This window comes from Mauremys reevesii, linkage group 1, assembly GCF_016161935.1.
Source record: "Mauremys reevesii isolate NIE-2019 linkage group 1, ASM1616193v1, whole genome shotgun sequence".
Lineage (NCBI taxonomy): Eukaryota > Metazoa > Chordata > Testudines > Geoemydidae > Mauremys > Mauremys reevesii.
Genome location: NC_052623.1, coordinates 312,588,242 through 312,615,741, shown reverse-complemented (window position 1 = coordinate 312,615,741; position 27,500 = coordinate 312,588,242). Strand labels below are relative to the sequence as shown.

Here is a 27,500-nt window from a genome sequence, read left to right as displayed (position 1 = left end):
AGATAATTTATGAATATGTTGAACTGCATTAGTCCCACTATGGATCCCTGGCAGACCCTGCTATTTACCTCTCTCCTTTCTGAAAACAGACAATTTATTCCTATCCTTCGTTTCCTATCTCTTAACTAGTTACTGGTAAATGAGAGGACCTCCCCTCTTATCCTATGATTACTTACTTTGCTTAAGAGCCTTGGGTGAGGGACCCTGTCAAAGACTTTCAGAAAAAGTCCAAGTACACTATTTCCACTGGATCACTCTTGTCCACTTTGTTGACCTCCTCAAAGAATATTAATAGATTGGTGAGGCATGATTTTCCTTCACAAAACTGTGTTGACTATTCCCCCAACAAGTTGTGTTCATCTATGTGTCTGATAATTTTGGTCTTTACTATAATTTCAACCAATTTGCATGGTACTGAAGTAAGGCTTACTGGTCTGTAATTGCCAAGATAGCCTCTGGAGCCATTTTTAATAATTGGTGTCACATTAGCTATCCTCTAGTTCTCTGGTACAGAAGCTGATTTAAGTGATAGGTTACATACCACAGTTAGTAGTTCTACAATTTCATATTTGAGTTCCTTCTAAACTCTTGGGTGAATATCATCTAGGGTGACCAGATGTCCCGATTTTATAGAGACAGTCCCGATTTTTGGGTCTTTTTCTTATATAGGCTCCTATTTCTCCCCACCCCCTGTCCTGTCTACATACACCTCAGTCTGGGACAGTTCCTCAGATTTGTCACCCAAAAATAATGGCTCAGGTGTGGGAGCTTCCCCCACAAGCTCTACAGGGAAGACTAATGCAAAGAATTAATTTAGCTTCTCCACAATAGCCTTGTCTTCCTTCAGTGCTCCTTTAGCATCTTGATTGTCCAGTGACCCCAGGCTTTCTGGATTAGTAATATAAGATCTAATAAGAATTACAAGTTTCTAATATATAACTAATACAAATATTGAATAGTGTACTGTTAGAAGAAAATTACATTCTCCAGGGGGAGTTGTGTTTAAAAATTGATGTCATGATGTGGTTCTAAGTTTTTAATTTTTGTGTTATTAATAGTTTTTATGAAGTCATATATATGCACAACTATTTGCAAAGCAATGAAAAAAGATCCCATTGGGAATAGTTTTTGCATTTAGATAGATAGATAGATAGATAGATAGATAGATAGATAGATAGATAGATAGATAGATAGATAGTATGCCTGAGTAAAACATTAAATACCTGAATGAAAAAGGGACACATTATTTGTAAATAATTGGTAAAACAAAATTATTGTACCCAGTGTTTTACAAGAATCACCATTCTGATGCTGTCCATTCTGGATATTGCCACCATGGTATGCTTACTATTTGCCTTTGAATTAAAAAAGAGTAGCTTTAGATTCCATTACTATTAATGGCAGACTATAAAAATGAAATACTAATAGAAGTACATACATTTAAATAAACACAAAAAGTTAAACAAGAAAATACATTTGATGAACCAAATTATTGTTGGCATTGTAGGCACAAAAGTTTAGTTTGATCCAAATATTATGAAGATTCATAATTTATAAAAGGAAACAGTGTCAATCTGAGATCATTATTAAAGTTTCACACGGGGGATAGGTAGTACAGTACAAGTACAACATATAAAGCCAATATTTGCCAACAGCTATCACACAGGACTTTCTGATACTTACAATGGGAATTAATGGCAGTACGTGATAGGGACCTTTTAATTATGATTGTTACAAAATAATATAGAACCACTATAACAGCAGCACATACCATTTGATGACCCCTGCAAAACCTAAGTCCAACATGATGAATTAAGAACTGAGTTCCACCCTGGACTCTTAGGGCTTGATTTTGCAATGCACTAACCATGCCCATGAGGTGATGAACACAGTCATCTCTCACAGTCTTAAGAGGCATTGGGGGCACTCAGAAGCTAGTACCGCACAGCTCTTAATTTATTTAGATTTCTGGATTAAATCACATCTTTAATGCTATGTAAACATAGCTTTTAGGACCCAATTCATCAAGGTACTTAAGTACATGCCTAACTTTTAGTACATGAATAGTCCCATTGATTTCATTTTGGACTGAATTGGGGTCTTAACTGCTACATTTTAAAAAATGTTGAAGAAAAAAACATTTGAAAAGGTATGATGTGGGCTATAATAGACCACATCATATTTAGGGCTTTTCACTGTCTTGAAAACCCATTATTGACCTACTACAACACCACCAAAGTATTAACACACTGTATGGATTTCTTGTACACATGCAGGCAAAAAGGTAGAGTATGTGCATAACTTTCATCTGCTGTATCAAGGAGGGCAACTTGTCTGGGGGAATTCATCACTGTGCAAGAAAGGAATTAGTCATGTCTGCCCTGAAGCCATCCATAGAGCTTCTGCGAGGGGGGCAGGGCATAGCTTTAAACTAAAGCCAGAACTCTACAGGAGAAGGATGCTGCTGGGAGATTCACTCTTGGGTCTCCTGATGATGCCCCACCAAGCCAGCTGCATCTTATTTAACATCTATGTTGCCTGGTGGAGCAAGAATTACAGGTGGCATGTGCCAGTACAACCACCTTCGAAGTGGGCTTTCTGCCACATGGGAAACTTACATCTCAGGTTTCTAGACTGAATAAGAGTGTTTTATTTTCCCTTTGAGCATTATGGTTCATCATATGCACAAAGATTTAAGTGCCTTTTTAAGAAGTATCATTTTGACTTGGTATTTTTTTTTAAGTTACAGGAATCAAATAGTAATTTTTTAATTTTGTATTTTGCATGTCAAGTTTCAGAGTGGAACAGAGTGATAAATACCTACAAATACAGGTTTATACTAGAAAAATCAATAAAACCTATTAATACTGATATAATGCCATCCTAAGTTTGCAGCTGTCTCTGGGTGCTGTCCTGCTGCCCTTTGTGGCACGCCATTGTTGGGAATGCAGACACTGCATAGCTAAAAAGAAATGTACAAAGCAGAAGTGGGTTTTAAAAATGCACATGCACTTCATTACGTATTATAATTCTTTCCCTTCTTCTACCTTTTGGATACTATTAAATGTGTTCTTTTGTTTTTTGGACAATTTCAAGACTATGTGATGTACTACATTATGAGGTAATGGATGGCTCATGGATTAAGAATGGGAGATAGAAACATTCATTTTAAATTGCTAATTATACAATGGCCCAGAACAATAATGAATGAAACTATTATAACCAGATTGTGGTTCTGTGGCTTGTATGAAATGTTTTGGTGGTCTTTGCTTATTTCTCATTAGTTAAAAGTACAGATCATAGCAACCATTATCATAATTGACACTCTTGCTGGCAGTCAAAGCAGAAAGAACAAGAAATGCGTAAGTCATGGAGACTAACTCCCCTCTCAACCCTAGAAGTGGTCCTCTAGGGTCTAGGCTGAAGTATGCTAATCTGGGGTGCAGCAAAACATATATGTCCATGCCTCTGTTTTATCATTTTTGAGACTGAACAGACAATAGCAATCCACGATGCTATTAATCTAGCACCTTTCCTACAAACTGAATTCACAAACTTTTCTCACCATTAAAATCCAAAACAAAACTTACCAATTTACTAAGATTTGAACATCAGCTACTGATTGCCATATAGTTATTTATCTTGAGGGTTTTCATTGCAAACATTACAGATGCAAAATAAATGCTTATTGCATGAAGCAAGCAGAATTTAAAAGGCATAATGGTATTTTGTAATCTGAACCTCAGACATAGGTTTAGGGGTTTGTTACAGGAGTGGGTGGGTGAGATTCTGTGGCCTGCATTGTGCAGGAGGTCAGACTAGATGATCATAATGGTCCCTTCTGACCTTAACGTCTATGAGAAAACATATTATTTTGTTCACAGCATATATAGCCACTGTGGTAAAGAATGGGAACATGCTGTGAAAGTATTCACAATGGAAAGTGTATTCACACAAATTGTTACCAGATTGTTGAAATATGAACTCTGAAGAAGGCTTTGATCCCACAGCATGTCAAAGACTCCTATCATGCCATTAATAATCATGTTACTGAAACCAGGCCTAACAACATTTCATAGTTTATTGATTCCTTACACCTGGCTGCATGTTATTTCACCAAGAACTTATTTCAAGTGAGATTATTATTATTGTTTTAAAGATATAAATAAGTGAACAGATAAATATCAGCTATTCCCAGAGGTCATCTGCCTAGAAATGGATGAATCCACTGTTAGAACAGCAAAATTGACATGAATCTCAATCTTTTCTCAGAACCCAACCTTTTTAGAAGATTCATTTTTGTTGAGAAGAGTCATTCCAATGGCTTGAACTAGTAACCTGCTTACCTCAGCATACTGCCATCTTCCTCTCATCATTCTCAGAATACAGAGCGTCCTCCATCTCTGTGACCAACCTCGGTCTCCCACTTCGCTGTATGGAACCACTACAGAGACTTTAAACTCTCTTCTCTATATGCCTCTCAGATATACTGGAAAGGGCATCCTCTCTTGTGTAACAATGCACCCCCTTTTGTGGATCATGGGGTGCTACAACTTTCAACCCTCAGATTCTCTAATATTTATCACAGCCTGGGGGTCAGTACATTGAGGAATTACCATGATTCATTATATTTCACTGCAGTAATAACTAGGGCCCAGCAAACCAGTACTGGTAGCCAACACCTGCAAAGGATACTTGAAGATTGTTGAGGGCGTATGGAAGAGGGGCTGGTGTGTCTGTGTGTGTATGGGAGAGGGTTTAGGTGACTCTTAGGAAGGTAAGGGATAATATGAAGTAGCTTCTTAAAGTTCAGAGACCAACCAAATTTACAATTTGTGTGTGAACTGAACCTGTCTCTTGAGGTTTGTCGAAGATTAGACTGGTCCTGCCTTGCTAACACCTGTTCAAATGTCTGATACGATAATGAAAAGCAGTGGCATCAGAACATAAGGTCCATTCAACTTTTAAACACTAGTACATGTGTGCTGTTGCTGACAAGAACACAACCAGATTCTATAACCTTGTACATGAATTCTTAATTAAATGTAGTTGAGATGGTGTTAACGAAGAGAAAAGATACTTGATCCAATATTCTCAATTATGGATAGCATGTTTTCTACAGAGGTTTCAAGTCAAATCAGTTTTAATGTAAGGGGATACTCCATTCAGCACAACAGCACATGGAGAAGCAGGCCAATAAAGAACAACTAGTTACAGTAAACTAGGTGCAGATCATGTTAATGGAAACTGAAGTGCTCACTCCAGGCTCTAAATAAGAAATATTACTTGTTTTGAAAAAAAGAGTAAGTCAGAGCCCTTTTCTAACACTCTAGCTATGTATTAATATATCCCAACCATTGCAGTAACTGAGCACTTCCTAAGTATCAAAAAATTGAATTAACAACAAGCATTTCCTTTGTCTTCTTCCTTCGCAGCTTGCAGAAGAAATCATTTGCTTTGCATTTACTTCTGGAAGTAGTGAGTGTTGTAGCCTTTCTATAATTCTCAGTGGAATATGCTCCATAGTTTAGGTCTGGTTCCTGTGAAAGTTCTCCCACCTGCGCCCAAAAGCTTCATTGGTCTGGCGGAACAATATTGTAGAAAGTGTCGTGGGACGTCACAGAGTGGCAAGCAGTCTCCCAGTAGGCTAAGTGCATGGAGATCACAGAATACAGGAATGAAGACCTTGAATTTGTCCCTGTATTCAATGGTCAGCAGCAATGCAGAGAATGAACCACTGGGATGATGTGTTCACAGGGATTTGTGTAGCCAAGCAGATGTCCTGCATGATTTCAAACAAGCTGAAAATTTGTGTATGTGTGTGCAAATGTGTGTGTTACTATTCCTAGATCTAATTGCAATAATCAAGTTTGGAGGTCACCATTTTTTATCACCTTGAATATTTAGGCATCTGACTATTCCAAAAGTTTAGATTTAATCTGAATGCAGATGACTTGGATGGCGGGGGGATGTTCTAGTAGGGGCAAGTTCTTCTTACCAGCATCACCTTAATCTTGCTTGGGTTCAGATTTAGCCAGTTGCTCTTCATCCAAAGGCTGACTTCAACAAGGCATTCAGAGAACTGGGAGATGGTACTGTTTATCATTTGATATAAATGAGATGTAGAATTGAGCATCATTTGTGTACTGCTGGCTCACCAATTCTCCCAGTGGCTTCATACTACAAGTCAAATAAAATGAGAAGCATAGTATGAACTTTGTGGGATTCTGCAGATAAGGGCTGAGAGAGAAAAACCTGAGTCATTTCAAGGAGTTTCCATTCATCTCTGCAGCTTCTTGGAGGCAGGAAAGGAGTATTTGTCATGTGGGAAATCTAAGCACAAGCTAAATTAACAAGAACTAGCCCCTCTCTCAAATTCTCTCCTGTCTGTTCACCAGAAAAGACCTGAGGAAGAGCGTCTGTGTAGCTTGAAAGTTTGTCTCTCACCAACAAAAGTTGGTTCAATAAAAGATATTACCTCACCCACCTTGTCTCTCTCCAGAAAAGAGACTAATAATGATCCATGTGGCGATTCATGCCATCCAAAACACCTGATTATGTTTAAGGACAACTACACCCAGTTAGGATTTAAGCCCTGTGATGTCCTTGTGGTTTTAGCTGTGGTTTTGGGGAAAGGGTCTAGAGGTTTCCAGAATCTAGCTCCTACAAGCTTCTCCCAAATGCTGTTTTCCCCCATGTGGAGGAAGGCAAAGGAAGCTGTTGGGCCTGGTACTCCAACTGGAACCTGCTGGGTCCGGAAGGCCTGACATACCCTCTGTAGCCTTGGCTGTAGTGCTTTGTGTAGTCTAGTTAAAATATTTCAAATGCAGTTCAAATATAAATGGTTGAGGACATGATGCCAGAATATGCCTAAAATATTACAGCATATGTGCCAACTGGTAATGTTGCTGGAGATACACAGCCAAAATCACAATAGTATTAGAGAACTAAATACGATAATACAAAAACATAAAATAAGAGCCACTGGATTCATCTGTCAGTAACAAAAAATGAAAATGAGATTGAAATCAATCAGGTACGAAGTCTCCATTATCATACACTTCTCCTATACTCACTCTCTCTCTCTCTCTCTCACAAGATTACATCTCCACATGAAAATCTGGGTTAAACTGGTGGCCAAGCTGTAGATACGCATAGTTTAATAGGGAAAATTTCTGAAATAAAGCCAAAGTTTTAAGGGGATATTTTCTGTTAAAGTAATATTGCAGAAACAAATTAGAATATATGTAGAATTAAGAACCCCTAAACAACCTTAACCCTGCCCCCACCCAAAATTATGAGACAGTGTAACCCAAAATAATGAGACAGACTTATGCCTGTACCTTACATCTTCTACAACAATCATATGAGCGACATACTTCCAATGAACTGTATCATAATAGATGTATTTCTGCATTGTAACACCCACTACTGCATATTTCCTATCTTGAAGATTCGGGACTATCCTCCAATTTACCCTCAATTGACAAGACAGCATGGAGTTCCTTAACTTTATATTTCCACACTTTGTTGTTTGCTGACCATTTTCATTTTTACCTTAACCAAAAAAGTCTTGACTTTCCAATAATTTGTTTGTTTACCTCAAATATTTTATAAGATTTCATCCTTTTAACCTATTGACACATACAGTAGTACAGCCTTCCCTTCAGTTTAACTAAGTTTTTTGTGTCTGAGAATCTCCTTAGATTCTTCTAGGGAGTCGTTTATTTCGCACCAAGTATGCAACCTAGATTACAGATGTGTTTATTAGTATATTTCTGTCTCTTTCATGCTAGACCTGCACCAGCATTTCTTCAAAACTACGTGGATTTCTTAGGCCTTCAACTTGTCAGGACCAGCTCCAGGTCCACAAAGCGACCCTTTATATTTTGTAATAATATTTCTATCCAACTGGTTCAGGTTTAGAATGTAAGAAGTATGCATGCCTCAGTGAGCCTATGGAGACAAAGCCTGGGTCTCCTATGCATCCATGCCTCCTAAATACTTTACATTGTCCCTGGATGGCTTATCAACTTTGTAGGAAAAAGTATAGTAATTTATTATTTTTTCTTATTATGAGGGACAGGATGGTTGTGTGTATGTGGTCATTGTGGTGTTTGTCCATATGTCGGGGAAGGGAAGGAAGCATGCTAAATATTATGAGAGCAAAAAATTAATAATTTTGTAATGGCTCACAGAATCCACAAATCTCCTTTTTTTCTTGAACAGCATGAATCCCCTTCCCTAATCCTTTCCCCACATCCATAGACAGATCAAAGTACCATTACTGCTAAGGAAAATGCAGCCATGTAAAAATTTTGTTTCCTGCCTCATGCAGGAAAGAGATGAAGATTCTGTAGCCACCGGCTTCCCCTCACACAGAGTGAGGTGAAGTGTGTGTGAAGATTTTACTGCTCACTACCTGCCTCCACTATGCAAGGATCTGAATTATATCATCATATTCTCCTGTGGGATAAAGGTTGAAGATGCCACCATTGCAGAAGCACAGGTCCTTAATGGAGGCTTTTCTCCGTGAGCTTCCCATACTGCTTTTTCTGAAGAATCCCCATTGTGCTGGGATGAAATGAGCAAGCGCAATCTCTCCTTCCCCCAAGAGTGGTTTGGAGGAATTACCTGAAGTCTCCTGGGCATGCAGAAATTCCTTTCAGTGACATTTCACCCCCCACCTCCACCCCTTCAATTATACAAGGGGGGGAGTGGCACTGGTGCAGGGATTGAGGGAGAGATGTAATAGTTTCTCCTGCTGGCACAGCGCCCCAAGTGAAGAGCAGATATTTGAGGGGAGTGCACATGGAATGATGATTCCAATGATGCCTGTCCACATTACGGGGTGGAAGCAGGCTGAAGAGAAAAGGTAGAAGATACTGACTGCCACTAGCAGATAATTGAGTTAAGATCTCTATCTTTTGTTTGTGGTTTGTCAAGCAGGAGAGTAGTGGGTGTGGGTTGAGTTTATATATTTTGATGACTATATTTGCACACAACAACAGCATTAAAGATTTGCTTTCCTTTTTACATAGAAAATTAAGTCTCTACCAGCCATGTGGTTAATTTTTAATATCCACCAAGGCCCAAACGATCATTCTGATATTCATATTTCATCAACCTTCACAGTATCTTCCAAATTTTGTACCTCCAATCTTGAAAACTGCAAAACCAGTGCTCTTCAAACCAAACTGGAAGTTTCTAGTTGTCACTACTTTTAAAATTAGTTGTGATTAAAAAAAAGTCAAATAGGCCCCTCTGGAAAGAATTACAACGCCCACCATTATCAATCAGAAATGACTGGTCATTTACATAAGGCTTCTCGCTAGCTAACTGCCATAAAAAATTATCCACAGAACATCCAGACCCTGAGTTAGTATCCAAACTTCCATCATTCCTGGAATTTGGCTGTACTGGTAACTCAAAAACAATAACACAATGTAAAATTCAAGTAGTCTTCCTCCTTGAGCTTGCCTGGCTCTAGGGTTTCACTTCAGAACATCTCTAGTTATTCTGTTTCCAGAGAGCCACTCCTACCTCCCTTATATCCCAGGAAGAATGAATGAGCAGCATATACCACAGAAAATCAGCAAAATTTCAGCGGCCTTATGCAGTGTTCTAATACCAAATGTCACTGCGGCTAAACAGAAGAGTGCCACCACTTTTCTACAAGGTAGTTTTGCATCTAGATTTGCCAAATGGAAGGATTAGGTTAAAGCCCAGACCCCAGAGCAACTAACTAGATGTGAAATTCTAGCATGACTGCAGGCAGGAAAAGCTAGTATGTGTGCTAATGTATCTGTCGGGGGCGAGGGGGAGACTGATTGATAGAGAGTGCTTGCCATTCAATGAACATTTAAGCTGAACGGACCAAAATGTAGAATATTATTTTAATGAAATAAATATGACACAAGCAATACAAAGGGTGCTCAAATGGAGCAACAGATGACCAAGAAGGCAGCTTAATACTAGAATCCCAAGAGAAAGAAATAGAAAGGAATTACAATTATATCTTTATCCTCTATATCTTTAGGATAATAAATTATTGTTCAATAGATAGCAGGGACTATTCAGATATTGTGCTTCTAGAGGCTAAAGCTTTACAAAATTACTTACAAACCCACTGGATATCAGGCATTCCCAAATATTCCTGCCATGACAGAGAACATATTTTCCAATTTGTGTTATGTAGATAAAAAGCTCCCATACTTACAGTGTAATTAATTTAGCAGGCTGAACAAATGACCTGAAATATTAAATGGTCATATTAAACGATACCAAGTCTGGGAGAAGTCCTTGCTTTTTCTGGAATAAGAGATCTTAATGAAATGGAACGGTGAAAAAGGAGACTGTGGGCTACCACAATAAAGTGTAGATGGAAACTAGGAGGGTTCAGGGGAGGTCTGAAGAAAATCAAAGAAATGAAGATAAATTCTTAAGAGTGGAATCCTGGCTCCACTGAAGTCAGTGGAAAAACTCCTCTTGACTTCAGGCCAGGAAACCTACAAGAGAGTTAATGGTTTGCTAGACTACTTGGGAATAAAGAGAGCAACCAAGGAGGATAAGGATATTGCACAGAAACTAAACTAACTTAATTACAATAGACTTCACGAGAGAAAGTGAGGAGGTTGGGGTAGATAGCTAATCCAGTTCTTTTTTTTCAATTTTTTTATGTTTTATATTCCTTTAAAAATGCACTATGGGTACTTTTGGAAACTACAGGCCAGTAGGTTTTACATTGCTACCAAGTAAAATATTTGAAATAATAACTATACAACATCTAGATGAGCAGGATATGATAGGGACAGACTACAATTGTTTCTTTAAAGAATAATTGTGTTTCTCCAATTAGAATTATTTAAGTGAGCAAACAAAAAGGTGGGTAAAGGAGAACTGGTAAATATTTATTTAGACCTTCAAAAAGCCTTTGATAATAGCTGCTGAGGAGGAACTTTAAGTAAACTAAGGAGTTCTAGGGTAAGTAATAAAGTTATGTCACTGATGACACCAGTTAAGTGATAGAAAACAAGGACCAGGAATAAAATGGTCAATTCTCAGCATGGAACAAGGTTAAACAGTGAGGCTACCTTAAGGATCTGTATGTAATTGGTGCTTACAATATACTTATTAATGGGGTAAAGGAGTACACAGAGAGGTAACAACCCTAGCAGATAACCAATGTTTATTTAGATTAGTCTAATCTATAAAGGACTGTGAAGAACTTTAGAAAAACCGAATAGAGCTAGGTATTTCACAACATAATGGCAGATGAAATTTAATGTAAACAAATGCAAGAAAAAAATATATTTATTTATATATGTTCATGGGTTTACTATTTAATTCAACCACTCCAGAAAAGAGATGGATGTATTATTGTGGACATCTCAGTGAAAATCTCTGCTTGAGATGCAGTAGAGATTAAAAATAAAAAACACAACATGTTAGAGTTAAGAAAGGGATATAAGACTGAAAATATTACATTGCTTGTACATAAATTGATGGTATGCCACCATCTTGACTACTCTCTTCAGCTGTGGTTAACACATTTTAAAAGTTATATCGCAGAAACTAGAAAGAGATAACAAAAATGATTAAAGACACAGTAAATACATTCATATGGGGAAATATTAAATACACCAGTGCTACTTCGTTTGGGGTTAATCATGCTGCAACTGAAGTCAATGGCAGCAAGAGCAGGGCCTCAGAGAGGAGACGAATAAGAGGCGGCATGACAGAGTAATGCAAAATAAAGCAACATTCAGAAAAAGTCAAATGAACAAACTTATTTATCCTTTCTCACAATATAAAAACATCCAATTTAATACAGCATTTTGCATGATCCCTCTGTCACTACAATCACCTCACTATTAATTCCATCTCATAATACAAAAGTGCACACCCAATGTAAAAGAGAACTTTAAAAATTCATCCGTAACCTGTGGAGCTAGGGTGACCAGACAGCAAATGTGAAAAATCGGGACGGGTGTGGGGGGTAATAGGTACCTATATAAGAAAAAGACCCCAAAATTGGGACTGTCCCTATAAAATCGGGACATCTGGTCACCCTATGTGGAGCTTACTGCCCCAATATATTATTGAGGCAAATAACTTAGTAGAATTAAAAAGGGTACATTAATTCTAAGAATGTGATCTGTCACTATACTAGAGTAAAAATTTGTAAGGGATATCAAAGCTCATGTCTTATTTTAACTATCTTAAAAGAGCATTGACTAAATAGCTACATGCTATTTGGGTTTGTAGACTAGCCACAGTAAGCCAGATGTTCTGTTTCTCCCAGCACCTGTGTATAGCCCTGTATTTTGAGGCCATCATGTGGCCTGCCCACAATTCACATAAGCTAAACTAGGCTCAGGGAGGCTCTAACATACAATCGTCCCTTCGGAATTGTTCTGGCAGCCAAGAGTAGCCAGAGCCCAGCATATTCTGGCTTTGGACCCATTATCTGTTAAAATTGAAAATTTCAAAATAAGTTACGTTGCACGCTCTGTCCTACATGCTTTGAATCTGCCATCTGCTCTGTGTATCAAACACAGATCTCTGCTTCTGTTCTTGCCTATTGCTTAGCTTTAATATGTTTAATAATATTATTAACAACAATAACAAGAGGAGGAGGAAGAAAATAGCATAACTGGTAGCACAGTTACTTATTGTGAGCAGGGACTAGAAGCTGTTGGCAAACTGGATTTCATGTTAGAGACTTTTAAAATATGTTTATGGAGCTGCAGATATGAAGGATCTCAGGCCTAGCAGAAGAAGTGAGTTTTGAGAAGTGCTTTGAACAAGGAAGGTCGTCACTTGGCACGCAAAACCTGTTTAAGGATACAGGGCCACAAGGAAGAAGGGGTGAAGATAGCGTGGAGAAACAAATTCAGAGAGTGGTTGGACACCAAGTTTGGGCAGAAGAAAAGCAGTAGGCGGGGAGTAGCAGGGCATAACATTAGAGATAAATGTGGAAGCAGTTGTGCAGAGCCTTGAAGTTTAGGGATAGCAGCTTAAGCTTAAAGCAATGGGATCTAGGACACAGCCCTGAGGAACTCTCAATTGAGAGAGACTGGAGGAAAAAAAGCAAACACTCCCAACCATAGGAAAGAGAAGTTGTTTACAAAAAGCAAGGATCAACTGTAATGAAAAGAATAGAGAGAGAGCAACGAGGAGGAGAGGCCTTTGGATTTGGTGAGGTGCAAGTCATTGATCTTAGAGCAGTTCAAGTTTAATAGAGGAGTCAGTACCTGAATTGTATCTTGAATGACGCATTACTGTACAATACACTGTACATTATAGCATTATGATTTGTAAATATCTGCCTGAGTTTGAAAAAACAAAATGTACATTCTAAATTGTATTTATTGCACTTCAAATGCTCTGGCACAAAACTGTGTCCACCCCTTTGAAGATTTGGGCTGTATTAATAAATGTACAAATGTAGTAACAGGACATTATCTGTATATTATCATGGGTTCTTGTTTCAATATATTTCTTTGTTATCAGTAACCCATTTTACTGCAAATAAAGTAAAAGAAAGGGTCAATCCAACAAGCACAGGTAAGTGTGTCAAGAACCTCAATAAACTTAATTAGTATTCTAAATATGTTTGTTGCGTTTGTTTACAGCTAGTGGAATAAATAAAATACAACTTTTATATACACTGTCTTTCACACAAGCTGCACTCTGCACCCCAGGATGTTTTTCAGAGTTAAATAATAAAATAATTATTTAGTTTTCATGTTCTCTGAGGTAGGGAGTGTCTTTTTGTTCTGTTTGTACCTGATTCAGTAGGGATCCTGGCCCATGACTGGGGCTCATAGATACTACAGTAATAAATAATAGCAATAAATAATGATAAAATTAATTTAAAAAAAATGAGCAGAAGGGGAAAAAGTAAGAAGTAAATCAAAAATGAAAAGAGAGGTTTTCAGCTAGATTTGAGAAGAGGTGAGAATTGTCCAGCTATGCCAGAAGATGGACAGGAGACACTGGATGTGGTTTAACTTTATTTCTAAATGTTAGGGAGTACTCAGCAGATAAAAGTGTACAGTGCAGGTAATTCCATAATCACTGACATATTCCTGGGGGACCCCTTCCCCCTTTATCCATCCTGATCCCAAGCCAAACTGCTGGTGGGACCTTGCCACCGTCACCCCTCAAATGAGGGTTCACGGGGTCTATAAAGTGTGGGGGAGGGGCTGGCTCCCTGCCATACCAGTCATAGGAGCCCTGACCTCCCCTTTTCCATTCCTTTAAAGAACATCCCCTTTACCAATCCATTTTTATCTGATCACCCTATCCCTTCCCTATAGAGTACCTGTACTGGACATCTGTCCCACTCTTATATACATAGCTTAATCCCTGTTTCATGTTCACCTCAACTAAGCCCCCAACCTGTGGTGGGGAAAGTGAAGCCCCTCTTTCCCCCACCCCCACCTCCAGCCTCATCTTGGCCAATCTGGCAGTGAGGGAAAAAAAATTCTTCCCAGTTCCAGAAAAGAATGATGAGCATAATGCTCACAGCTGATCATGGCAAAACCTGGTAGTCTCCTCTCTCTTCCTGTCACCTGAAAGGGATGGGTGAGCATACACACTATGACCTGGTCTGAAACAGCTGCAACAAGTAACCCTCCGGCTATCTAACCCTTCAAGGGGCCACACACCTTCTCCTACAAGCCAGACAATGGCTACCACCACTTAATGTATGGTGAGGTTATTCTATGAGGCAAAGACTGATAGGCTGTTTTAGACAAGAGATCTGCAGAGGAGAAGCCTCTGATATCAGTGGTAGCAAGATTGTGTGGATGCATCAAAACACTGGGACCAGGTGATCAGAGAAATGAATGGGAGTATACAGAGATAATGTCTCTGGAATAGGGCACAGCAGGTCCATACAGAATCAAATGAGGTTAAATCGATATTGGATCCTAAAATGGAGAGACAGTCAAGTTACTTGTGGATGAGGTGATGTGGTCATGATTTGGGAAAAGTTCTGCACATGCTAAACACATCACAGAGAACAGGAATTTGAGAAGGACATAGATAACGCAGTTGCAATCGTAAATAGGCTACACAAAAAAAGCATGAGCAAGGATTTCAGCAGAGGTGTCTGAAGATGCCAAAGTTACAGAGTGTGAAGATATAATGGAATATAATGAAAAATATGGAGAGAAAAGAATTTGAGAAGAACTGTTCCTATTTCCTGAGAGAAAGACTTTTGTTTTTGAAATATCCCAAAGGGTAATTTTGGGCAATTGCTCTTCTGCCTTGAGTGTTCTCGCATATAAGGAATTGATGGGATCTATTCTGTTACTCCTTCTGTTCAAAGTGTATTTGAGGCTGCTGGACAGGTACGTGAGAGGACATGTGAAACTATACATAAAGCATGGGCTCTAAGTCTCCATCAAATCTGTACTGTCTGGCATAGTGGATGAGTGACCCAGAGCCTATGTGTTGAGCTGGACAAAGGCTACTGTCTTTGGTGCAAAACAACAAAGAGTTTAATAATGTTGATTGGTGGAAGCAGTCAAAAAAGCTGAAGTATATTGTCTTTGCAGCCCAAACTGAGGGAGCACGTCAGGCATCTGCATTACATATTTGTAATCCGCATGTTGCTTTAAATCATGGGATGCTCCTGGAAACCAAGGGCACTTTTTTCTATCTTCACCTTGAAGTAAGGCTGTAAATTCTCCCTTTGGATACAGACTTGACAACAGTTATCCATGCTTTTGTCAATTTGAGATTGGATTATTTTAATATGCTCTGCGTGTATGGGATTGCATATCGAGACTAGGTTGTTCTATAAACTTTATTAAATAATTAAAATTGTGCATGAAAGTTTTCAGCTTTTTATAATTTGGGAAGTGCCTAGAGTTTGATGTGTGCTAAAAAATGAAACAATATATTTTTTCTTCTAACGTACAATGGCCCAGATTTTCAGCTGGACCTCAGTCCACGTTGCGGGGTGAAAATGTGCACCCATATTAAGTGTTAGTATAAATATTAGCAATTAGATAGCCAGCAACCTACCAGTGAGATGGCTTACATGTGCACAAACATGTAGTGAGCTGTGTAACATAAATACTTGTATCTGCAATTCAGTGACGGCATAAAAATGCAGAGGCAAATTTTTGCACTCACTGTATTGCACCTAGAAAAAGAGTAGCCACTTTTAAGAATATGGGCCTATAACATTAAAGTTACTCCAACAATAAAGCCCAACATCAAAGGTTGATGGAACCAAAACTGTTTATGCAGTCTTAGTATTGTGAGTAAAGCATCCTTACTAGCAAAATTACTGCTTGAGTTTTAGTGCTCTGTAAAAGATTGGCAACTCCCATGCTCTAAATTTATGAAAAATTATAAAACTGCACTGCAGGAGTCTGCATGTGCATATTTAGAATATATATTTTAAGCATATAATATACATAGTAAACTTAAAAGACAGCACATTCCTATATAGAACCATTTAGTGAAAAACATGAAAACCTTGCCCAATTGCTGAGAATTCACAGCAGAAGTGGCAAAAAGTTTTCAGAAAAGCATCTACTTCGCTGAAAAGACCTAAAGACACCCCCCGCCCCTCACACACACACAATTTCCTACACATTTCCACAACACCATGCTATGGAGATCTGACGTGCTTCTGTTTAAGGCAGCTGAAGCGACTATATTTCTGGAGTGATCTTTTAGTCAAGAAAAAGCAGAATGAATTGTGTATGCGCAACAACTGGGGTTGGAGAAATGTAAAAAAGAAATCACAACTGCTGATCCTGGGTAAGACATATAACATTTAAACAACTAAATAAGAAAAGTCAAAGGGCTCGAATGATTGTAAAGTACAAGAGCATGAGTCTAGAAAGATCAGAAAATTGATGAACAGAGTAGTAGCATGTGAGAGGGTAAAATGAAATATAAAGTAAAACAATATAAAAATAGTAAGTAGGAGAATATAAAACTATAGGGAAACATTACATGTGATTAACAATATGAAGGTAGAGTAGAGAAATATTTTAATAATCAAAATTTGATTATCATTTACTGTTTCCAGTGGTGGTCACGTGTTACACACTGCACAAACTTTACGAAGGCAAAGTGACTGCTCCAAAGATAGCTTATTGTAATGTGATCCAAAACATCAGCAAAAGTAGTAGACTTAAATGGTATGAACACAGTAAGATGGAACATTGCACTCACTCGATTTGCCTGACACTTTGAAATGCTTGGCAGTGGGAGACAGAACCACTACAATTTCAAATGCTCACAGACAGATCCTGTATTTGAATATGATGAGATAAAAGGTCAACCACAAACTTTAAGATTCTATGAATTCTTTAGGCGGTACTCTTTCAATTTCAAACTAAAATCAACTATAAAGGGAAAAAATACAATAGTCTATTGTTGTAAAGTGTATTTGCCCATTATTTTCCAACCTTTTACTAGGCTAATGGATAAGAATGTGAAATGAAATTTTCAACAGGCATTAATATATTATGTTATTACGTGAAATAGTTCTGATGAGTAGGATATCCTGAGATCTGCACTGCTTATACCTTCATCGGCTCAATTACATGTTTCTCACCTATTTAATAAAGCTTGACATATCTCTATTAATTGAAGTGTTTCCATAGTTTATTTCCTTGTATTCTATATCAAGTTTCATACAGTGAATGAGAGACTTGCATCGGAGAGGTCTCCTGAAACAGAGCAAGCCTCCAAAGTAAATGGAGATGGATCATCAGATGGGACAATGTAATGATATAAAAAATGGAAAGACAGGGGATTGGAATATTATGAAGTTAAAGAAACAAGGGAATGAAAGTGATTGAAACTGGAATGATAGGTAACCTACTGTAAGTGGTGTGAAAGCATAACAGTAGGGGACTGGAATAATCAGATATGGGAACGACCTAACAATGGAATGCTTTCAAACTGAAGCACCTCAAAAGTGAAATGATCTTAGAGCAGAATAATCACATTTGCCTCTGGGAATACAATTTAAAGGTTAAAAAAAAGTTTGAAAAACTAAAACTTTGAGGTTTATGCAGATGGAACTGCAAAAAGAAAAGATCCATTCTGGCTAAAAGTGGGAAAAGTAAAAGGGGTAGGGTGAGAATTGATGGCAGAATACAAAGGGGAAAGGTTGACTGAAACCGTGCATAGCTGAAACTCCTCTTCTTTCATAGGGCAGAACTGGAGGAGGGAGAAAGCTGACTGTACTGGGGAATACTCATATTTCTAATTTAACTCAGCTTCAATCCTTATTCTCTTCCATTACACCACATTTTCTTCCTCTTTCCTCACAGGCCCCAGAAAAGAGATATAAAAGGGTTTGGGTGTATGCAAGTGTGTGCAAATAATTTAAATCCTAAAATGAAATAGGTACTAGAATAACGTTAAATGGGAATGATAGTGTACTGGACTGCCTATATGAACACACTTTTTAAGAACACCTGACTTTTGTTTTCTACTTGCTATTTTAAGATCAAAGAGTGATTCAAATGCTAGAAAATCCTACTGATATTAAGCCCATTAGCTCCAAGAGTCTGGATTTGCTCTTAAGTAGAAGAATATTTTCATAAGTGAATTCAGACTGTTAATTCAATAGGATTGTTATCATTAGAATTTACACTCTCATCGTGTTTTAATGGAAGGGGTGGGAGAGGAAGTGATGACAGCTCCCTCCCACAAAACCCCAAATGGTAGGATACTTACTTCCCCATCCTCATTTGTCAAATTTCCACCTTATTCAACTGGCAGCAGTGGGAATTGTAGGAATGGCATAACCACTCATTATCCCCTATTCAGGAACTGCATTTTTTTTTCAATCTTTCAATTTTTCATAGAAACCTGATAACTAATTTGTTTTTCTAAAACTGCTATGGACAACTTTACAACTTGAAATTTTCCTTCTTCTCTCAAATCTACATAGTTAAGTGGAATGTTGTTTGATATTCATTGTCAATATTTGATATTCAATGTCATTGGCCAACGTAAGTACACATGGCCATCAGATGTACAAAGTTTTCTGGCATTAACTCACAGTGAACCATGCCCGTGTACTGATACATAAAGTCACAGACATGTGGCCTACCAACCCAATGGAAAGAAACAAGAACAGGCAGAGACCTGAGTTTGATTTCCAACTGCATTCTCATGCTCCTTGCTAGGCACTATTAAACAGGCAACACTAACTCTCGCGGAGGTAGAGGAAGTAAGAGCATGAAGTTGGTTCAACAAAGATCCCTCTGATCAATTAAGGATCTGTGTTCACTGGCTCCGAAGGGACTTTCAAGCCCATGCAAATTTAAATAAGAGGATGTTGGCCATGTTATAGAGGATGTAGTGTCTAGTTAGGGGGAAATTGAGGATCTTGAGGGCTCTGACAATCATGTATAAGTCCTCAACTTCTATGAGCAAACAAAGGTACAAATGTTTCCACACTAATATTGAGATCCGAGGGAATACAGAACATGCAGTGCTGTCACAATTTCACCATAACTCTTCCAATAAGTGGCATTTGTCTAAAAAGCTCCAACTCCTGAGTCGTGGCTTTTTCATTAGAATCTCAACATTTATTAAAAATAAGAAAAGCTTGGAACTGAGACTCAAGCATAACCTAAAGGCTCAAAAACCAAAGACAAATAAAAAGAACACTTAAAAAAAGAATCTAATGAGTATTAAGATAATCTCATTAATTTTGGTCTGTCATATGATTTTTGAAAGTGTGGGGCTGAGAATACTAAATATGCAAACAATTAAATAATGAAAAGAATTAAACATGTATGTATTACATTATTTTGTTGTCTAGTTTGTTTGTTAGTTGATTCAAAATGATCCATGTTACTTTATCTTCTGGCAAATCAGAAATGCTGGAGGAAAATAATACCAATAAAATTATATTTGCACAAAAATCTGCTTTACTAATATGAAAACACTGCTGTGGTGCCTAGGCACATGACTTCTTCATGCTTCATAATCCACCTGAGGCATGAAAAGTAGCTACAGTGCCTGATTATTGCATGTCCTGTCCATTGTTATTACTTGCCTCACATATTATAAAACGTTTTAAACATAACTGATTCCCTGAAATCCAACTAGTTTTAATTCCTGTTATTTTGGGGGTTTATTGCACCTTAGCATATATACACCCATGGTCTGAATCTCTTCACACTTGTGTTAGTGAGAATCAGGAACAGACTTCAGAAAAGTGAATATTTGTGTGAAACATTTCACACAGCTGTAGTACTGAGGCCCTGATGAGTGGATTCCATTGAAGCCAGTGGTGATCTGAGTGGGCACAGCTGTTCACCCATGTGGGATCAGGGCTATAGAGTGAAGTCCTCAGCCACGGAATTCAATGGGAATTTTGCCAGTGACTTCAAGGGGGTTAGAGTTGGACCCTCAGTCTTTTCTGCTATGCAGTATAGTGATTGTGTGTCATATGTCAACAATTTATTTTTAAATTGTGTTTAATAAAGTTGTGGCTAAATACCTCTTCTAACTAAGTAGACTGGTCTGTTGTGTTTATCTGTCCTCCCACAGTGGCAATGGCAGTATGTTTACAGATGTGAATTTTCTTTAACCATGATAAGAAAACATTGCAGAGTTATGGCAGATTTTTTTGTATTTAAAAATCAATACAGAGTCAGAATAATAGCAAAGCTAGTGTTCTTTACATCAATATATTGGTCTATTTACAAAGGCTTTCAAAAACTTTAAGGGTACTTACTTTATATGTAATTGTTATACACATAACTGCCTATTAGTTTAGCTCCTGTTAAAAAAGTGGTAACTTCCTCTGCCCATTTTTTCCCACTTCTATGCTTTTCTCCTTGAATAAATATCATAAAACATATTTTTCTACAAACACATAAAATACATATACTACCACAACAGATATTCTTGAACACAGGATATTAGTAAGTATTATAAACAGTACATCCAACAAATACATACAATGCATGGATGCTTTTATATTTACGTGATAAACGATAGAGCTATATGCTACACATATCTATCAAAAACCCTTGACCACCTCATCTGCTCTCTGCCCACTAATCCACATCCTCCAGGCCTTAATCTAAAATTCAAACTGTTGAGCAAGTCAAAAAGGTGTCATTCTTTTCTAAATAAATCAGCCACAGAAATATTTACTCTTCTCCCCTCCCCACCCACAAATTAAGATAGCTCAAGGACCAAGACAAGCAGAATTCAGTTCTGAGTCAGTGACAGCTTTTAATATGTAAAAATGTCAAAAATGTAAAGTCTGTTACTTTGCATCCCTGCAAATCTGACCCTAGTTCCTCATGGGCCTACAACTAGAGTAATTTCACATTTGGGAAGAGAAGGAAGAAACAATCCTTTGGCATATTGATTTAGATAAAAAAATAATTATTGAAATATTAGAGGTGTCTGGAATGCTAAAACAGCACACAGATATCCACACTGAGTATTATCAAAATATTTTATAGTATATACAAGATTTATGGTAAGGTGGAACTGTTCACATGTAGTCCATTGGAGATTGGGTTTGAAGCTAAATTGTTCTAGAGATTGGATTCAATGCTGTTGAAATCTGGTAAGCTGTTGTCAGGAGATATTGGTTCCAACTAGTGGAAATCCCGCAGATCAGATCAGCTGTTTTCAAGGGATTTACATAATCTTTTACTGGACCACAATGAGAAACTATAGTGGTCATGTATCAAAACATTTCAGTTGCCTTAGGTAACTAAATAACCTTACCTCAGAATTTGTCATGTTTTAGATATTCTCTATGCTTAGGAAGCATAAAGAATCCTGCAAATACCAAAATTATATCATCTTATTATCTAAGGTAAAATTGGAAAGCATGACCTTCTAGTTTTGGATCTACTCAAAATCAAAGTTGAAGGAGCAAGATCAGATCAAAAGATCTGAATAATTTCTCCATTCCCTAATACTGTACACATAAGTAATTACAAACTGCAAAGAATGCATTTGTTTGCCAATATATGCATACCCAAAGCACGCAAATATTAGCTGATGAACACACACCTGGCACTGCTTTACTGTGTTTATAACATGGTTAATTTGGGCTATTAAAACAATTAATAAGAATCTACAGAAACAAAGAGCTCAACTATAGTATATTTATTTGATACAACTACAGGATATAACACAAACATATTTATAGTTGTAAATAATTGGATGCTCTTGGCAGTAAGATAGCAATTTCTATTTTCTCTAGTAGCCAGCATTTTCCAATTAAAACACTAGCAAGCTGTATCAAATAAGCTGTGTATGAAGTGTGAGTTTTAAATTTCCTTTAGTTTCCTCTCCTTCTCTTCTTTCAATCTCTTAATTCTTTCTTGTCTCTCCGGGATGTCTTGTCCTCCCCACTCTCTGTCCCCTGATTCTCTTAACTAATGCCTGCCCACTCTGCATCAACAGGAAGCATTGTTAATTGCATCAGCAGGGATGAAAGACAGTGCCTGGAAGGTGTGGGGGACGGGAGGGGAGAAGCAAGAGCGTGTGCTTGGTAAGGCAGAAGAAGGCCCACCTCTCATTGGATGGGCTGGAAGGACCAGCTGGGTTGACTGGCTCTTGTGTTCTCTCCTCCCACTTGTCTATTTAAATTCTTCCTGGGCTTTTTGAGTATCTCATTAATTCCATTAAGTGCTGCCAAATAACTTTGTCCAGTGATGCCAGAAGAAAAGAGACACGTGGAGTTGCAGGTGCGACAATGCTAATTTCTGGTGCCCCCAATAGCCATTGTTCAACGTGGATAAAGACTAAAAGACCAGTCTCCAGAAGTATGTGGCACCCGGGATTTCGCTTGTAGACCCTTGTTCTTAAAGGAGAAAGGGAGACCTGAAGTCTGTGTGGACTGGTTATATGGACTGGTTATTGGTTAAACGGTGGGAGCCCTGTAAGCCCATACTGGACCCAGTTAAAAGCCTTGTATATGGGCGGGGGTGGGCATATAGCACTCCTCCCCAGTATTAAATTACTGAAGTTGTGACCTGTTGCTTAGATCCATCCCTGTATCTGTTCATTCACCTGCATGCCCTGAACAATAGGCAGAAGCAGACTTTCAAAAGAGTCACTGTGGATAGTCCTGATGCAACCAAATACTCCAGAGCTCAAGATTTGAGCCTCTATTTGAAAAAATGAATGCATTTTGAGCAATTAGTGTTTTATAACCATAATTCAAAATATTTGTTTCTTTTTTGCCTTTTTTGCCTCAAACTGTAGCTACAGTATGCAATATTTTTTGCCATGACCATGTCTATACAACACACTCATATCCATACAACCATAGATATGCACAGATACATGCAGACTGTACACAACATACGTAAACACATCTGCCAAACAGTTACAAACCAACTCTAATAGCAAGTGTCATTCTCTTCTGTAAAATAGCTGTTTTTAACACACATGATCTAACTCTTGTTTGCTCTTTAAAGTTTTATTGTCTTGGCATTTTATACAGGAAGAGAGCATTAGCATACTCAGGAGAACGGCTAAAAGTAAAAGGCCTCAAGCTACCTACTGCATGGTTGATAGCATAAAGCATGGGATATAAAAACTTTTGTCTGATTGCTCACTTTACTTGTTTTAGAGTAGTGTTACTCTCAAGAGCATATATTCATCTTCTTCTTCTTCTAGTTTTATTACTTCTTTTGTATTATTTAATACATTTAAAGACACTTCTAAAAGACAAATTTTTCCATTTTGAAACAGCAACGGTTTGGAACCTGATAAAACACATTAACGTTCACAGTGGGTTTTTTCCCTCTCAAAGGTGATGCAGTAAATGTGTAACAAAGTAATTAAATGCATAGTAAATAAACATTTCTACATGATTATATGTAGATACCTATATCTATATATCTATCAAAACAAAACCAAACAACCCCACCCCAGCAAATCTTTTATCTGTTAGAGGTCAAATCATATAGTAGAAGAAAAACAGAGCTTAGTCTAAATTACTAATATAGCTAAACAGCACTATATTAGAGATTAAAATAAACATAAAAATGTGAAAGAGAAAGCAATGAAAAAAGGCAAATCGGGTCAGCTATTTTAAATACAGGAAGAACTGAGAACATAACTGTACATATTCCAGTATACATTTAAAAAAATCATCCTATGGTGAACTTAAATCTAAGTCTATTTAGATATCATATTCCTAATTATTATATAAATAACCTGGGAAACCGTACCTTCAAGGTACATGTTTTACTATTTAGTAAACAAAAACTGCTACATTTGACACCACTGATTAAGGCCAGGCATTTCTAAAGCTTCATACTCATTTCTGAAATCCACAATACATCAATTTTTAATACTTCACTCTCTCAGCTCCATTAAAAAGATGGTAGGGGAAAGATTTTAGAGTAATTAATGATATAGTTAGCTGCTAAATATTAATAGGAATCGTAGTCTTGCATAAAATATAACATATAAACCTTGCCAATACAGACGCACCAGTAATTAAAGTTGAATATGTAATTACACTGATTTATAAGACAGGCAAAAAGTTACACTTTACTAGCTTCTATGTAAACTGTAGGTAACAGTTAAACTTTGCATTTTACGGTTTATATAAATGGGCAATATCTCCACTACAGTTCGTAAATGGTTTAGAGACTTGTGGTGAAAATTACAACTAATTCCAACATGAAAATTCTTACCGTACCTTACAGCCAGAGCTGTGACAATGACCACACACATACAGATACATCTTTCCATAGACTCCAATATTATCTGCTTGGTAGTGAAGAAAAAATTGTACTGACTAATATTTATACAGAGGGGCCCTAAAGCATGGTACCTATACAGCAAATAGGCTTCCTATGAACAAATGAGTCTCAGGAGCCATTTTAATGTTTAGTTTTCAAGTGTAAAGTTTTAGCTTTTACTTACCTGCGCTTCAAAGTGCTTTTCAGTAACTTGGAGTTTCAAAAAAATGCATAATTTTTTTCTAAAAACTCTGCTAACCACTCACTTACATGTGAGGCTGGGGAGAGCAGCCCGGACTGCTATTTCCATTACTGTCAATGTGATCCAGTGAACCATTGAGATCTTCATGGACTGCCTGCAGTAAGCCACTGGATGCGTTATTTATCAATCCTGGGTTACTAAGCAAAGGTAAACTACTCTCTGCCAGTGCAGCCTAGCAAAATAAATAAGATATAGAATTCTTAGCCCATTTATCTACAAAACAGTTTTCAAATGTATATACACGTGTACACACATGCACCCAGAACCTCATTTTGTACAGTGCAAACAATGATCAGAAGTTTTTGTACCATTCACAGTTATTTTCACATGTTGGTTACAATGGTATCTACATTACCGGTTTACTGTTTGTGTTAAATGTGTTGAACTCTCAGATATGCTATGGCATGCACAGTGCATTCTGTCTTCAAACTATTTCTAACTTTGAATTACACTAACCCTTGTACACTTCCACACAATGCACGGTTCCTTTGTAATGTAGGCAGCTGCTATACTTCTAAAAATGACCAGAACTTAACTCAAAATAAAAAAGTCCTGACATTTGCCTCTTATGCATAAAAATTATATATTATAATTAAATTTTAAAGTTTTTGCCATGAGCACCATGTTCCCCAACACTATGATGTGAAATCATTTATGACAGCTTGGATAAATATTAATGCATATCCACATGCATTTGCAAAAGCTTCTATCAATCTAACATTTGCAGCAAAACTGAGTGTTCCAGATTTTGCCACAGGGTGTCCTTCTTGCTTCTTCACATCAAAAGTAGCATGAATTAGAACAGTACTTCTTGCAGTGCTAGGTAACACAACTTACTTGGATGATACGCCCAACTATTAAGAATGACCACAATGCCCATATAAACATAAATGCGGATAGTTCTACTCCTAATATAACAACAAAGAAAGTACGTCCCACATAAGAACATAATGAATACGGTAAAGGAAAGAATAATTTAGGATTTTTACCTGCAAGCTTGCATTAAGAGCTGCTCCGTAGCCTAAGCTGGTGGGTATGTTTTTCACTAATGTTGGGCTTCTGAAAATAAATGATTTTTCAAAGTTTAAAGAAAGGCAGGGATGCTGGGTGGCTCAGTGGGTTAGTGCACTGGATTTTCAGCTCAGAAGAGCAGGGTTTCAAAATGAAAAATTAAATGAGGTGTGTGGGTGTGTGTGTGGGGGGTTCAGTCTATTAGACTACAGTGATTTACTTATATCACAAACCCAAACTATTCACTCTAATTTGACCCACATGGATCTCTGCTCAAGAAAGAAGGCCAGCAGTGAAACATGAGGGTTTATTCTGACCGAGGTGGCTTGTGAAGTTTGCATAGTGCCGGCCTCAACTATGCCTGGCTTTCAACAATTATTTGAGTTTTACATTTTCAGGGAGCCAAAAAAAGTTTACAACACCAACACGATATTGCTTTTTAAAAATGTATTACATAAAATTACTTTCGGATGCCAGAGAATAATAAATTAACTATTTGTTTTCAGAACTCTATGAATTAAAAATGAATAAACAACATCATAATGGATATTTCTGGAATATATACCTAGCATATACTTAAATACTCTAGAAATATTATATGTATGATGTCTAGAGTTCTATTTCCAATAAATTTAAAGGTTGAGGATAAAGTGCCACCAGCTTGTTGAGGTCAGTTTGTTGGCAGTTTACAAACAGATGCGTGGTTAAAATGTAATGCTTTCCTGCAAAGAAAAAACGTTTAGCTTTTCTCTATACACCTTTGGCATGCTGAATCGTTTTATCAAAACTAATTATGCACTCTAAAAGGAACAAAAAGCATCTACAGCTCCAGTCATACTGACATGGGATTAATCTGAAAGTAGGGCAATATGCATGCAAAAGGTCCTTCTGTGAAGGCTTCTAATGAATACTACCCTCATCAAGAAGGTATTTTTGAGGTCACTAGGGTAGGGTATGATACCTGTATGCCAAAATGACCTTAAACGACTCTCAACTTTGAATTAAGCTCGTATAAAGCACTAACACATGGGCAACACATGTATGTATTACTATTTTTTAATATATGGTAGAAGGAACTTATGATTGATGAAATTAAAATAATAAACATATGGAGAAATATACTTAGAAACACAACTATGTTAGCAGTAAGCTCTGTGGGATACCCAGGAAGGTAAAGAACATGAGGAAAATGTCAATTAAGAAATGAAATAAATGTAGCTCATTGATGAGAGAGTATCAGCATAGCTACTAAGTTGCTACATATTCTCCATATAACAGATCACTTTGTCTGTCAGGTTGTAGTACAAACAGGATTCACTTGGGCTACAGAATTGCAGACCAACTCAGCTGAACAAAACCCAGCACCAACGTACCCTGTTATCTTTTGTGACCTTCGCTTCTGGTACTCTACTTCATCCACTGTCCATACTGCTCCTTTAACATTTTCTACTCGAACAAAACACTTGTGCAGGCTAAGATTATGACGC

At 37.5% G+C, this 27,500-nt stretch overlaps 1 protein-coding gene across 5 annotated transcripts in view; it reads right to left on the bottom strand.

The window, feature by feature from the left end:
* The window catches only part of FOXP2 (forkhead box P2), a 319,636-nt gene that overhangs the window by 6,059 nt on the left and 286,077 nt on the right, over positions 1 to 27,500 (bottom strand). For all 5 annotated transcript variants that reach the window (XM_039508029.1, XM_039508009.1, XM_039508039.1 and 2 more), the window contains 3 exons: positions 27,387 to 27,500; positions 25,992 to 26,061; positions 25,011 to 25,174 (listed from right to left, as the gene is read on the bottom strand). The exon at positions 27,387 to 27,500 is cut by the window's right edge and continues 8 nt beyond it. In XM_039508029.1, the coding sequence (XP_039363963.1) occupies positions 25,011 to 25,174; positions 25,992 to 26,061; positions 27,387 to 27,500 (348 nt within the window). The remainder of the gene's footprint in view (positions 1 to 25,010; positions 25,175 to 25,991; positions 26,062 to 27,386) is intronic.